General features: G+C 49.3%; 1 protein-coding gene across 1 annotated transcript in view; it reads left to right on the top strand.

Annotated features, from left to right (window-relative positions):
• LOC311124535 (uncharacterized protein) overlaps positions 1–3,231 on the top strand; it is a gene marked incomplete at both ends in the record, with an annotated part of 76,735 nt that extends 73,504 nt beyond the window's left edge. The window contains 2 exons of the mRNA XM_084198659.1: positions 612–842; positions 1,300–3,231. Of these exons, the coding sequence (XP_084054785.1) occupies positions 612–842; positions 1,300–3,231 (2,163 nt within the window). The remainder of the gene's footprint in view (positions 1–611; positions 843–1,299) is intronic.
• Between the last annotated feature and the right edge of the window lie 11,237 nt (positions 3,232–14,468).

Below are 14,468 nucleotides of genomic sequence, written 5' to 3'. Positions count from 1 at the left end.
TGAGTTTATTTAAATAATATAATAATATTTTTAAGCCATATTGTATCTTTTTCAGGATTACAGTAATTGAGGGAACCATGGGAAAGTTCTCCTTCCCAAGGCTCATCATAAGAATGGTTAGAATCCCTTTTCTCTCACCACCCTCAGTCAAAACTCCAGCGCTTTAAAATCATCATTTTGACATATAGGCCTATGAGCTTTTCTAAGATTGAAAATAACAAGCTTGTATAATGATAACCTCATTACTGACTGCATGTGTGTCCTCATTTTAATTTCTAGCCATGGGCAAATCGGACTGCACGGGACGATTTCTGCACAGGAACTAACGAACTCCACAGGCTCAGAACAAACCACCCTCACAACTCCTCACAACTCCCCAGCCATACTGTAAGTCCCATCTGCAGGCTAACTCTATGATCTCTAAAGTGGTCCAGACTAATCATTTATGGCCAATCAGTGTAAACTTCGTACTAACTACGGCTTGATCTAGTGTCAACATTATACCTTCTTGATATTCTATATCAACGGAAAACGATGGAAGGCACATAATAATCCAATGAGTAAAACAAAATATACCATGTTCTATTCTCAATATCCCTACTGCCCCAAAGGTGTGTAGGCAGGGCAAGGAGAACACCGATTCAACCCCGAAGAAGAGGAAAAAGAAGAGGCACAATGAGAAGGGGACCCAGGTTGAACTAGGCATTCGGGAGGATATCCATGACCTTGAGCTCGCCCATTGGAGATTGGCTAAAGAGACATGGAGAACTGAGCGAGGAAACATGAGGGAGATAAAGGCGCTGTATGGAGAAATATTTAGGCTGCACAAGTTGTTGGAGGAGGTAACGAGCAGTTTTCTTAAATCAGACTTCTCAGTAGATATACTGTAGTTGCTTTGAGATGTTCCCAATCCTGATACACGGAAATTAGATCTAAATAGTTTGAATAGTGAAATAAGACAGCAATAAAAAAAACTGCACACTGGTAGTATTCTCAGGAAGGTCTGCATTCTGCACTGGTAGTATTCTCAGGAAGGTCTGCATTCTGCACTGGTAGTATTCTCAGGAAGGTCTGCATTCTGCACTGGTAGTATTCTCAGGAAGGTCTGCATTCCTAGAAGAGTTTAAAAAGAATAAATCCAAAAGTGTGGACGATCCCATTTTCCTAATAAGCTAATATACAGTAATAAAATGTTTTCTCTATAATATGTACTACCCATACACATATAATTGTTTTAAGATAGTAATAACATGGACCATCAAGCTATTAAGTAATAAAAATGTGTCTGTCATCATACAGATTGGGGTAGATAAAGGGGTGATCAAGCAGCGCTCCACCTCCTCCATTCTTTGTACCGTCTCCCCGACACTGCCAGCTCTCCCCTGGTACAATCTCCACAAGTACCTCACCAAAAGCCAATCGGAGTGTGACCAGCATGCCGCCGCCACCCAGAAGAACCCGGCTAAGAAACACTCAATCTTTCCCCCTCTGGTCACACAGAGCTGCACCTCCCCTGACAAACGGCCTCATTCTCCGTCCAAGACGTCGCACCCACACGCTTCACACAGATTTTCTGTCCCATCCTACCTCCTGGCTCCCGGCCCTCCTGCCCAGCTGAGGCAGACCCATCCGCATGTCCACCCCAGGTCCCCATTGACTGACCAGGCAAAGGTCAAGGATAAGGTCAAGAGGTCAGAGGTTGCATCGTCTGAGGAATTGTCTGAGGAAGTTCAACGGAGAGGCGCAGAAATTGAGAATATGTATAAAGCGCAGCTGAAAGAGAGGATGGCCCAAAAGAGAATGGAAGAGATTCTGAAGAAAAGGATAAACAACTATGACAAGAACGATGACACTGAGGCCTCCTGCTCCTCTGCAGTAGGACAATCCAAGACCCCTGCCACAGCCCCCGAGCGTCCGGCCAGCCCAGAGGCCACCACAGATGCCACGCCAGTGGCCGTCCAAGAGGACACTCAGGGGGCCACCCAGCAGGACCTAGCAGAGGTTGTGAATGTGCTCAAGAGGCAGTCATCTGACCTATACCTGCCTGACGACGTTTGTGAGGATTCACTCACGTGGAGCTCCATTTACGAGGAGCTGTGCCCACTTGCTCACAGGGTGAACTCAGAAGCTGACTACATCAAGGCGCTCTGCGTCACCACTGAGAAGGCTGTGACGCCCTTGCGCTTGTCTCAGGAGGATGTGTCTCAGAGTATGAGTGAGGACACAAGTGAGGAGGGGAGTAGTGAAAGTGAGCAGAGCATGAGTGGACAACAACAGAGATGTTGTCCACTTCTTTCCCTGGCGAGCCTAGGGAAAGAAGAACTTAATGCCATGAGCTACGCAGAGAGGCTTAAATATTTCAAGGACGAGGCTAAGAAAAATGAAGAGATGTTGAAGATGAAAAGTGGGAAGGAAAAAGAAAGGAAGGCGGAGAAAGACATGGAAGAAGAGCTCAAAAAGTGGGAAAAGAGACAGAAGAAATCGGTTGAGGAGGAAAGGAAAATGACAGAAAAGATGGAAAAAAATAAGTTAGAGGAGCAGATGAAAAGGGAGAAGGCAGAGATGAAACTAAAGATCGAACAAGAGAAAAAGAGACAAGAGCAAGAGAAAAAGAGAGAAAAAAATGAAATGAAGAAGCAGCAGATGCAACAGAAGGCCCGCAAAAAAGAAGAGAAAAAGAGGGTGGAGAAAGAAAAAAAGAGGGAGAAAAAGAGGGCAGAGGAGTTGAAAAAGATTGAGAAACAGAGGATGGAGGAGGAGAAGAACAGGGAAAAGGAGAGAATGAAGGTGCTGGAGATGCAGCAAAAGGCACAAGAGAAAGAAGAGAAAAGGAGGAAGGAGGAGAAGAAAATGAGATTGAAGATACAGCAGGAACAAGAGAAGGAGGAGAAGAAAAGGCAGAAAAGGATATGGGACGAGGATAAGAAGAGAGCAGAGCTTCAAAGAATAAAAGATGACGAGGCCAGGTTCAAGATGGAGATGGAGAAACTGTATGAGAGAGAAGAGCGGATTGCACAGATTGAAAGAGAAAAGAGGCGTGCGATGTATGAGAAAAAAGGGCAGACACAGAGAGCAAAACAGGTGGTGCCATACCAGGTCACAGCGTTTACATCTGGGTGGACGGAAGAGAGGGAGCAGTGTCCAGAGACCGCTCACGCACAGTCTGCCAAGAGGAGAACAAGGAAGAAGCTGAAGAATGAGGCGGACGAGGCGTTGACAACTTTTGAGTAGATGACGAAAGAAAAGCGAGCAGACAAAGGAAGAAAGAAATGTTGTCAATGCTCTTAGGTATGTTAATAGATGTAAATAAACAAACATTTTTATATTTAAGGCAAAAAACAAACAAAAAAACTGGAAAAGGAGCAAAAGGGGGGGGGGGGGGGGGGGGGGGGGAATAAAACAGAGCCAGGCACGAGGGTGAAGAGGAGAAAACATGAGAGGAGGAAGGGAGACCAGAGTGGTTTATCAGGAGGGAAATAGGAGATATAGAATTCAAGTTCTGATGGACAGAATCAGGACAGACCATGGGATAAAAGGTCAATGAGATTAGCAGTAAAGAAGAGCTAAGTGGATCAAAAGAAAGTTATGGAAAACGCAAGGGGGGAGGGCAATACTCAGAGGCAGAAGAAGACAAGATAAACAGAGACCAAGAAAAAAGAGGTGAAACCGTTTCATAAGAGTAATAGAGAGGAGATGGACATATGGGCAAATTAGCTATCCCAACTGGAACCTAGCTAATGCATTCCGAAGAGGCAGACTTCCAGTCTGAGGTAGATGAAAAGAGCAGCCATAGAAACAGATCTGTAGAAGCATCAATTGGAAAGGATGGGAGGGTTGGAGGAGGAGCACATTTGGATGACTACATTAGGTAAGTGTTTACGATCAAAGCCAGTTCTCTGTAGACAACTGTATTAGTGTTGACAAAAGTGCATTTATGCGATGTCTTTCAACTCAAAAACTACAATTCCTGATCTCATGTGATTATTCACCTCATGTAAGTGGGCTTTCGGATGTTTATTTTTTCCTGAAACAGATTGTGGCATATGAGGTCACTTTATCTGATGAAGCATCAATAGGAGAGGATGAAAAAGAGGGAGGGAGTGGAAAAGACAGAAGAACAGATGAGGTAAGTGCTTGGGCTTGTGATAAGAGGATGGGGGCTCCAGAACTCGACTTCATGATTTAAAATGATAAGACAAATGTATTACTGTGAATCCCATTCGTTCAATGACTGTTTGTTGTTTTACAGGAGCACTATGTTCTGCTTCCGTGTGGATTGACAGCATTGCTTTAATGAGCTGCTGGAGGGCACAATGGAGGAAGAGGGAGAGCGTCCATTATAGGCCGTTTGCCATGGCCCTAAATGGGCTTTTGGATGTTCATTTTTCCTGCTTTATATCATACAACTTTACAATAAAAATGAATTGCAAGCATCAGCCTTTTCTGTTTGAGTGTGATCCGTGCAGTAGTTGTAGGATTGGTGTAAACCCAAATAATATTCTGACACTAGTGTTCAGTTGGTATAAAATAGTGTGATAAGAAATGATCAACATGTTATGAAAACAATATAGAGATAGAAATATCAAAAGCAGTGTTGCATTTATTTAGTCATTGCTATTTCTCACTCATAGAGAATGGTGTCCTTGTTGTGATCAGTCCATCGACAAATGCATGTATGTGCATACACACACAGAGAGTTAGTCATGATTTCCCTGAGTCATCAGACTCTGGTGAAGGTTTCTTTGCATCTGCATCTTGAGCAGTCTGTGTTGAATCCTTGCCGAACTTGTCTACAACAATCTCGAAGGCCGCCTCTCCTTCTACCCTCTTCACTTTCTCCCCTTTCGATGCAAGGATTTCCTCAATGTTCCTGTAGGGAAAAAAACAAACCATGAATAAGAAAGAAAAAAAATCAGGAATAATACTCAAGTCTTAAGGAGGCTGCATGCAAACAGAGCGAAGGAGCGTCGTATATGGTCCGTTCCAAAGTCTGAGTCACACAAAAGTACCTAGAACTACCTGTGAATATTATGCTGGGTTTGCGTGAAGTACATTTTACATTTAAGTTTTAGTCATTTAGCAGACGCTCTCATCAAGAGTGACTTACAGGAGCAATTCAGGGATTCTAACCAGCGACCTTTCGGTCCAATCATTAGGCCCAACGCTCTTAACCGCTAAGCTACCTGCCACCCCCACCTGGGTGGTCAAAGTTGTAATGGCCCTTGAGTGCCTTGGCCTTCTGGTCAGGTGTCAAGACTCTGTAGAAACTGTCTTGGCTGACGATAGCAACTTTCCTCTGACGATGGTCCACCTTGTTCTGGCCCAGCAACTCCATGATTTTGGCACATACTGTTGACTAAAAAACAGACAGGTTTATTATTTCCTAGATTAGCACAGTTTAGCTAAATCTATCACATAGAAAGGGGTTATGTGTATTTCAACATTTTGTGAGTTGAGTAAAGTTTCCATGAATTGTGTGTAATATACCATGTTAAAGACCTGTCACACGCAGGAAATGTATTGACATTTGGCATATTTTCAGTTTGATGATGAGGTTGGAGCAGAGAGCAGTAGCTGACACATTTCAAAATAATCTCACAGACAGAAAACAAGACACTAACGTTAGTTTAATTGATGGCTTGGTGGCAAGAGACGTCCCCATTTCATTAGCGATGTCACATCACATCACAAGTTCTCCTATTCCTGCATGACAACTGTTAGAAATTGCATAATTCAAATCTGGTATTGGAATAATAGAAAACATAATCAAGAGATATTCATTCCAAGCTAAATTTATTATATGCAAAATGTATGTATGATAAGTATGTTGGTTCGTATACGGGCTCACTGAAATACCACGCAGGGCAGACAGAGAACTAATCCATTGTTACAGGTTCTTCTTCAAATACTCTGACAGAGATAGTTCCCACTCTCTGCTGGCCAATCAGAGTAGAGACTGAGCGTGGTTTAGACTTACTCAGCCAATCCGTTGGCGCACGGGCTGGTCCCAACCCCTTGGCGCTCCACCTGTTGCACACTGTTGCCAGGCATAAGTTTATCATAACAACCTGTGGAGTTAGCACCCAAAAGACACCACTGTACTGTGAGTACATACGTTCAAGGACGGTTCACAGACAACGGTTCACAGACAACAAAGAGGCAGTGTTCGTATCTGTAAGAAATACAAGTCTTATCTGTCCTTCCCCCTAACGTTCCTTACATGAATCACAGCCTGTTATGTGAAACAATTTATATCAGTATAGTACAAACCTATGCTTATCATTAATGCATTCCTTCTAAGCTATTCAACACATACAGTTCCAATTATGAGAAAACAAATCCCAACAATCCCCCTTTTCACACCCACTGGGTGTGAACCCAAAATAAGAAAACCCAAAATAAGAAATTTCAGGGAAATTTGGATTCCCCCTTTTGACACCCTCTAGGGTGTCACTCATTAAAATACAATGTTGTTGCTGGAAATGAGAATGTGTTCTCAGTCAACTTACCCTGTAAAATAAAAATATTTTACTTAAACATGAATGTGCACAGTTCAAAATATATCTCCAGTCAATGTTGTTGCTATCACTTGCCCCCAAAATAAAGCGTACCATCTGGGTTAACTTGGTTGAGTTTATGAAAACCGATCTAATACAAGTGTCTATGTATGAGGATGACTCAACACTATACATGTCAGCTACTACAGCGACTGAAATGACTGCAACACTTAACAAAGAGTTGCAGTTAGTTTCAGAGTGGGTGGCAAGGAATAAGTTAGTCCTCAATATTTCTAAAACTAAAAGCATTGTATTTGGGACACATCATTCACTAAACCCTAAACCTCAACTTAATCTTGTAATAAATAATGTGGAAATTGAGCAATTTGAGGTGACTAAACTGCGTGGAGTAACCCTGGATTTTAAACTGTCGTGGTCAAAAAATATTAATACAACAGTAGCTAAGATGGGGAGAAATATGTCCATAATAAAGCGCTGCTCTACCTTCTTAACAGCACTATCAACAAGGCAGGTCCTACAGGCCCTAGTTTTGTCACACCTGGACTACTCTCACGTTTGTCGTAAGAAGCAGACCAAGACACAGCGTGATATGCGTACATCTTGTAATGAGTACTTTACAAAATAACAAAACAACAAAACGATACGTGAAGTCCTAGGTTAATACACCAACACAAACCTTACAGAACAAGATCCCACAATTAACTGTGCCAAACAGGCTGCCTAAGTATGGTTCCCAATCAGAGACAACGAGAATCAGCTGCCTCTGATTGGGAACCATCCTGGCCAACATAGATCCACACGATCTAGAACATAAACCTAGTAAACTAAACATAGAAACTAACACCCTGGCTCAACATTAAAGAGTCCCCAGAGCCAGGGCGTGACAGTACCCCCCACCTGCGACCGCGCCAACCAAACACCACAGGGGAGGGGCCGGGTGGGCATTCCGCCTCGGAGGCGGATCCGGCTACGGGCGTGACCACCCCTCTCTCTCTCGCCCTCGTGGTCTGGCCCTGCTGACCGGAGCTGGACTGAACACCGGTGGAGCGGATTGCTCTGGCTCCGGCGTGGAGCAGCTGACCGGTGCCGGACCAGGCACAGGTGGAACAGGCACGGACCGTGCCAGACTGACGACGCGCACCACTGGCTTGGTGCGGAGAGCGGGAACGGGCCGGACCGGGCTGACGATGCGCACCACTGGCTTGGTGCAGGGAGCGGGAACGGGCCGGACCGGCATGACGACGCGTACCACTGGCTTGGTGCGGGGAGCGGGAATGGGCCGGACCGGGCTGACGACGCGCACCACTGTCTTGATGCGGGGAGCGGGAACGGGCCGGACCGGGCTGACGACGCGCACCACCGGCTTGGTGCGGGGAGCGGGAACGGGCCGGACCGGGCTGACGACGCGCACCACTGGCTTGGTGCGGGGAGCGGGAACGGGCCGGACCGGGCTGACGACGCGCACCACTGGCTTGGTGCGGGGAGCGGGAACGGGCCGGACCGGGCTGACGACGCGCACCACTGGCTTGGTGCGGGGAGCGGGAACGGGCCGGACCGGGCTGACGACGCGCACCACTGGCTTGGTGCGGGGAGCAGGAACGGGCCGGACCGGGCTGACAACGCGCACCACTGGCTTGGTGCGGGGAGCAGGAACGGGCCGGACCGGGCTGACAACGCGCACCATTGGCTTGGTGCGGGGAGCAGGAACAGGCCGGACCGGGCTGGCGACGCGCACCACTGGCTTGGTGCGGGGAGCAGGAACAAGCCGGACCGGGCTGGCGACGCGCACCACTGGCTTGGTGCGGAGAGCAGGAACAGGCCGGACCGGGCTGACGACGCGCACCACTGGCTTGGTGCGAGGAGCAGGAACGGGCCGGACCGGGCTGACAACGCGCACCACTGGCTTGTTGCGGGGAGCAGGAACGGGCCGGGCCGGGCTGACGACGCGCACCACTGGCTTGGTGCAGGAACGGGCCGGGCCGGGCTGGCGACGCGCACCACTGGCTTGGTGCGGGGAGCAGGAACAAGCCGGACCGGGCTGGCGACGCGCACCACTGGCTTGGTGCGGGGAGCAGGAACAGGCCGGGCCGGGCTGGGCTGGCGACGCGCACCACAGGCTTGGTGCGGGGAGCAGGAACAGGCCGGACCGGGCTGGCGACGCGCACCACTGGCTTGGTGCGGGGAGCAGGAACAGGCCGGATCGGGCTGGCGACGCTCACCATTGGCTTGGTGCAGGGAGCAGGAACAGGCCGGACCGGGCTGGCGACGCGCACCACAGGCTTGGTGCGAGGGACAGGAACAGGCCGGACCGGGCTGACGACGCGCACAACTGGCTTGGTGCGGGGAGCAGGAACGGGCCGGACCGGGCTGACGACGCGCACCACAGGCTTGGTGCGGGTAGCAGGAACAGGCCGGACCGGGCTGGCGACGCGCACCACAGGCTTGGTGCGAGGGACAGGAACAGGCCGGACCGTACTGGGAACACACACCACTGGCCTTGTGCGGGGATCAGGAACGGGCCGGACCGGACTGGTAACACACCCCAGTACCTCTCGCCATGCCTCTACACTCTCCTTCCCCCTCATGACCAATGGCCCCCGTAACCTGGTGGCCTCCTCTCCTAGTCCACAAACTCGCCCTGTAGCTGCCTCCAGCAGCCCCGTCGTCCATGCCAAAAAATTTATTGGGGTTGCCTCTTGCCTGTCCGACGACGGCACGGTTGGTACCTCCTCTCTCGCCAGGGCTTTAACTTTTGCCCATGGCCCTTTGCCCGCGAACATGTCCTCCTAAGACCACCGTTCGCCCACCTGGGACATCGCCAACTTCTCCAGTTCCTTTCCCGGTGTCTGCTCCTGAACACGCTGCTTGGTCCTTTTTTGGTGGGATCTTCTGTCACGATCGTCGTAAGAAGCAGACCAAGGCGCAGCGTGATATGCGTACATCTTTTAATGAGTACTTTACAAAACAACAAAACGATACGTGAAGTCCTAGGTTAATACACCAACACAAACCTTACGGAACAAGATCCCACAATTAACTGTGCCAAACAGGCTGCCTAAGTATGGTTCCCAATCAGAGACAACGAGAATCAGCTGCCTCTGATTGGGAACCACCCTGGCCAACATAGATCCACACGATCTAGAACATAAACCTAGAAAACTAAACATAGAAACTAACACCCTGGCTCAACATTAAAGAGTCCCCAGAGCCAGGGCGTGAGAACTACTGTACAGTCGTGTGGTCAGGTGCCACAAAAAAGGACTTAAGAAAATTGCAATTGGCTCAGAACAGGGCAGCATGGCTGATTAATAATATGCATGTCGATCTCTCATGGCTCAAAGTGGAGGGGAGATTGACTTCATCACTACTTGTGTTTATGAGAGGTGTTGACATGTTGGGTGCACCGAGCTGTCTGTTTGAGCTACTGGCGCACAGATCGGTCACCCATGCATACCTTACAAGACATGCCACCAGAGGTCTCTTCACAGTCTCCAAGTCCAGAACAGACTGATCTCTCAAAGTCTGTTCTTGTTATGTGGGCAGCTTGTCTCTCCCTTTTCTGTTTCCCTTCCTCCTTGTTTTGTCCCCTCTGTGTCTGTTGTATCTGTATGTGTGTTTGTCCCCTTTATGTGGGTGTGTCTGGAGTGGATCAGGGGGCGGGCTCAGGATCTGCCTCTCCTGTGCAGCTGCGGGTTGTTTCCAGTGATTCCTGCCTACGCAGCTGCATCCTATTCTCTAATCATCCTGCACTACTAATTCCGGGGCATGGCTCTCCACCGGCGCCAGATCGTTGTTCTTACCAGAGTGTTTCGGACATACCTCCCAACCTGCCTGCCTTCCTGCCTGTCGGTCTGCCTGCCTGCCTGCCTGCCTGCCTGCCTGCCTCAGCCTCTCCTTCCTCCGGAGCCGACTAGCCCACTCTGTTCCTTTACTTCAGTGGTTTTTGGACTAAGACAATTTTTACTTTTATTAAATATTTTGTTTCTTCCACTCCCTTTGTCGTGTTTGTTTCTCTGAGTGCTGGGTTGAACCATAGCTTAACAGAACGATCTGGCCATGGACCCAACAGAGAGACAGCACGGGGCAAACGAAGACAGCTTCCAACAAGCTATCCAGGCTCAAGGAACGTTGCTAGGACAGCATGACCAACTGATTCGGACTCTTTTGGAAAATAATCATCAACTGCTGAACCAGGTGACTCAGTTAACTACACAAGTCTCTAATTTGTCTGTTATCAGTTCTCCATCTCTCTCTGACCCCCAGTTTGATGCACCCCAAGTTGGTTCCTCGGACATGATGCAGGCTTCGTTCCATCGGGAACCCCCTGTCACGTCGCCTGAACCGTTCCATGGAGAATTGGACAAGTGCCGGGGATTTTTGCTTCAGAGTTACTTGATTTTTCGGCAGAGACCACTGTCATTTTCTACTGATTCCTCTAAGGTACATTATGTTCTGGGGTTGTTAAGAGGGAGAGCTCTGGTTTGGGCTGAGGCTGTGTGCTCAAATCAAACTTTGACTGGATTGACTTTCGCTGATTTTTCTGCTAGATTGAAGACTGTTTTTGACCATCCTGACCATGTGGGTAATTCCTCCAAGATACTTTTTAATTTGAGGCAGGGTTCTAACAGTGTGGCTGAGTACTCTATTGGGTTCTGGACTTTGGCAGCGGACTCCAAGTGGAACAATGTGGCACTTCAAGGAGCATTTCTAAATGGTTTGAATGAAGCCATTAAGGATGAACTGGCTGCTCGTGACGAGCCACATGATTTACATTCTCTCGTTTCCCTGTCCATTAAGCTAGACAACCGGTTGCGGGAAAGGCGTCGGGAGAGAGGCGGTCGGCCGCATCTAGGAGGACGAGTTCCCCAGCCTTCAACCACTCGAGTCTCGCCTCCCCGGAGCCGGCAGCTTCTTGTTCCTGATTCCATCCCGAGCACAGAGGAGGAACCTATGCAAGTGGGTCGAGCTCGACTACCTCCAGCAGAGCGGCAACGGCGCCTCCAGGCGGGTGAGTGCCTGTACTGTGGAGACGCCACACACATTCTGGCTACATGCCCTAAGCGGCCAAAAGACAAGGCTCGCTCGTAACGGTGGGTCTACTTGCGAGCCCAGAGTTAGATCCTGAACCCATCATTCCCCGATTACAAGTACCTGTAACCTTACGTTTCCAGAGTCATTCCCTGCCACTCTCAGCTCTCATAGACTCAGGTGCAGAAGACAACTTTATTAGCCACCAGTTCGTTACACAAGCTCGTATCCCCTTGGAGCCACTACCTACCCCCATTCGGGTCACAGCCCTTGATGGGCGCCTCCTCGCGGAGATAACTCATCAAACCACCCCCGTTTCCCTAGTGATTTCTGGCAATCATTGTGAAAGCATTCAGCTAAGAGTTATGTCTGGCTCAGCTACCTCCCTAATCCTTGGCTTCCCCTGGTTGGCTCTTCACAACCCACAAATTGATTGGACACGTCACACCATTCTCAGTTGGAGCACTAACTGCCATTCTGAGTGCCTTAGGTCAGCGGTTCCCCCCACTAAGTGTAACCCAACTCATCCCTCAGCTCCTCTTGATCTGTCATCTGTCCCCAAAGAATACCATGACTTAGCGGAGGTTTTCAGTAAGGACAAGGCTCTGTCTCTACCACCACATAGGCCTTATGATTGCCCTATTGAACTGCTTCCTGGTGCTCCCTTGCCCTCTAGTCGCTTATACAATCTGTCCCGACCGGAAAGAGAGGCAATGGAGCAGTACATTGGTGATTCTCTGGTCTCGGGCATAATCCGTCCCTCGTCGTCTCCTTTGGGTGCAGGTTTCTTTTTCGTGGAAAAGAAGGACAAGTCGTTACGCCCCTGTATCGATTTCAGGGGTTTAAACAACATAACTGTTAAAAACAAGTATCCCCTTCCACTCATCAACTCTGCTTTTGAACCTCTGCATGGCGCCACAGTTTTCTCCAAGCTTGACCTGCGGAACGCATACCATCTTGTGCGGATCAAACCCGGGGACGAGTGGAAGACCGCTTTCAACACTCCACTGGGACATTTTGAGTATTTGGTCATGCCCTTTGGGCTCTCAAACGCCCCTGCTGTTTTCCAAGCTATGGTGAACGATGTTCTTAGGGATTTTTTGAACCGTTTTGTCTTTGTATACCTGGATGATATTCTTGTTTTTTCCAAGTCACCCGAGGAGCATGAGTCACACGTCCGTCAAGTCCTTCAACGGCTCTTGGAAAACAAGCTCTACGTCAAAGCAGAGAAGTGTGAGTTCCACAAACAGTCTACATCGTTCCTTGGTTTCATCATTGAGAGCGGGCAGGTGAAGGCGGACCCCGAGAAGATCCGGGCAGTGACGGAATGGCCCATACCCACCACCCGTAAGCAACTTCAACGATTTTTGGGCTTTGCTAACTTCTACCGTAGGTTCATTAAGGGTTTTAGTAAAGTGGTGGCACCCCTTACTAGACTCACATCCCCAAAGGTCCCTTTTCTGTGGTCCCCTGAGGCGGAGCAGGCGGTAGGGATTTTGAAGGAACTGTTTTCCACCTCCCCTGTGTTGATACACCCCAATACCTCTCTGCAGTTTGTTGTGGAGGTGGACGCGTCGGGCTCAGGTGTGGGAGCCGTCCTCTCCCAGCGCTCCCCCACTGACCAAAGGCTTCACCCCTGTGCTTTTTTCTCCAAAAAATTGTCACCCACAGAACGGAATTACGACGTTGGAAACCGAGAACTGCTGGCGGTCAAGCTAGCACTGGAAGAATGGCGGCACTGGCTGGATGGAGCTGAACTGCCGTTTGTGGTCTGGACAGACCACAAGAACTTGGCTTACATCCAAGCCACTAAGAGACTCAACTCACGCCAAGCCAGATGGGCCCTGTTTTTTAGTAGGTTTAACTTTATTCTCACATACAGACCGGGGTCAAGAAATGTTAAACCAGATGCTTTGTCCCGCCAGTTTGCTGACCCTTCGGAGACCAGCGAGCCTGAGGCAGTCCTGCCTTCCTCATGCGTCGTGGCGGCTGTTCAGTGGGAGATCGAGTCTCTTGTGAAGACTGCACTTGCCACGGACCCGGGACCGGGTGATGGACCTCCCAACCTACTCTTTGTTCCCGAGACGGTCCGGTCTCAGGTGTTGCAGTGGATTCACACCTCCCGTTTTGCTGGTCACCCTGGGATGAGACGCACGTTGACGCTGCTTAGGAGACATTTTTGGTGGCCTTCAATGGAAACTGACGTTCGGGCTTTTGTGGCAGCCTGTTCAACCTGTGCTCGGGGCAAAGCCTCCCATCAGTCCCCTTCGGGGCTGCTGCTACCCCTCCCAGTTCCCAGCCGTCCCTGGTCCCACATAGCCATGGATTTTGTCACCGGCCTACCCAAGTCTGAAGGTAATGATACTATACTTACCATTGTGGACAGATTCTCTAAATCTGTTCACTATATAGCATTACCAAAATTACCGTCTGCCAGTGAGACAGCGGACCTCCTAGTCCAACATGTATTCCGTCCCCATGGAATACCTGTGGACATCGTATCTGATAGAGGCCCACAGTTTACTTCCCGTGTTTGGAAGGTTTTCTGTTCTGCTTTGGGTGCTTCCGTTAGTCTGTCCTCAGGGTTTCATCCCCAGACCAACGGTCAAACAGAAAGAGCCAATCAAGACCTCGAAGCAACCCTTCGTTGTGTGGCTGCTCAACATCCATCATCCTGGGCCAAACATCTGCCTTGGATAGAGTACGCCCACAACTCCCTCACCACCTCTGCCACTGGTCTTTCACCCTTCGAAGTTACCATGGGTTATCAACCCCCTCTGTTTCCTGCTCAGGAGAAGGAATTGGCTGTTCCTTCGGTTCAGGAGAACCTCCGCCGCTGCCAGAGAGTGTGGCGCGATGCTCGGGAAGCGTTGCTTCGGACCACCGACAGGAACAAGAGGACAGCGGATAGGAGCAGGACTC

The sequence above is a fragment of the Coregonus lavaretus genome, assembly GCF_964263955.1.
Source record: "Coregonus lavaretus genome assembly, contig: HAP1_SCAFFOLD_113, whole genome shotgun sequence".
NCBI classification, from domain to species: Eukaryota; Metazoa; Chordata; class Actinopteri; order Salmoniformes; family Salmonidae; genus Coregonus; species Coregonus lavaretus.
Note: the sequence above shows the minus strand (reverse complement) of the source record. Positions and strands in the feature narration are given on the sequence as shown.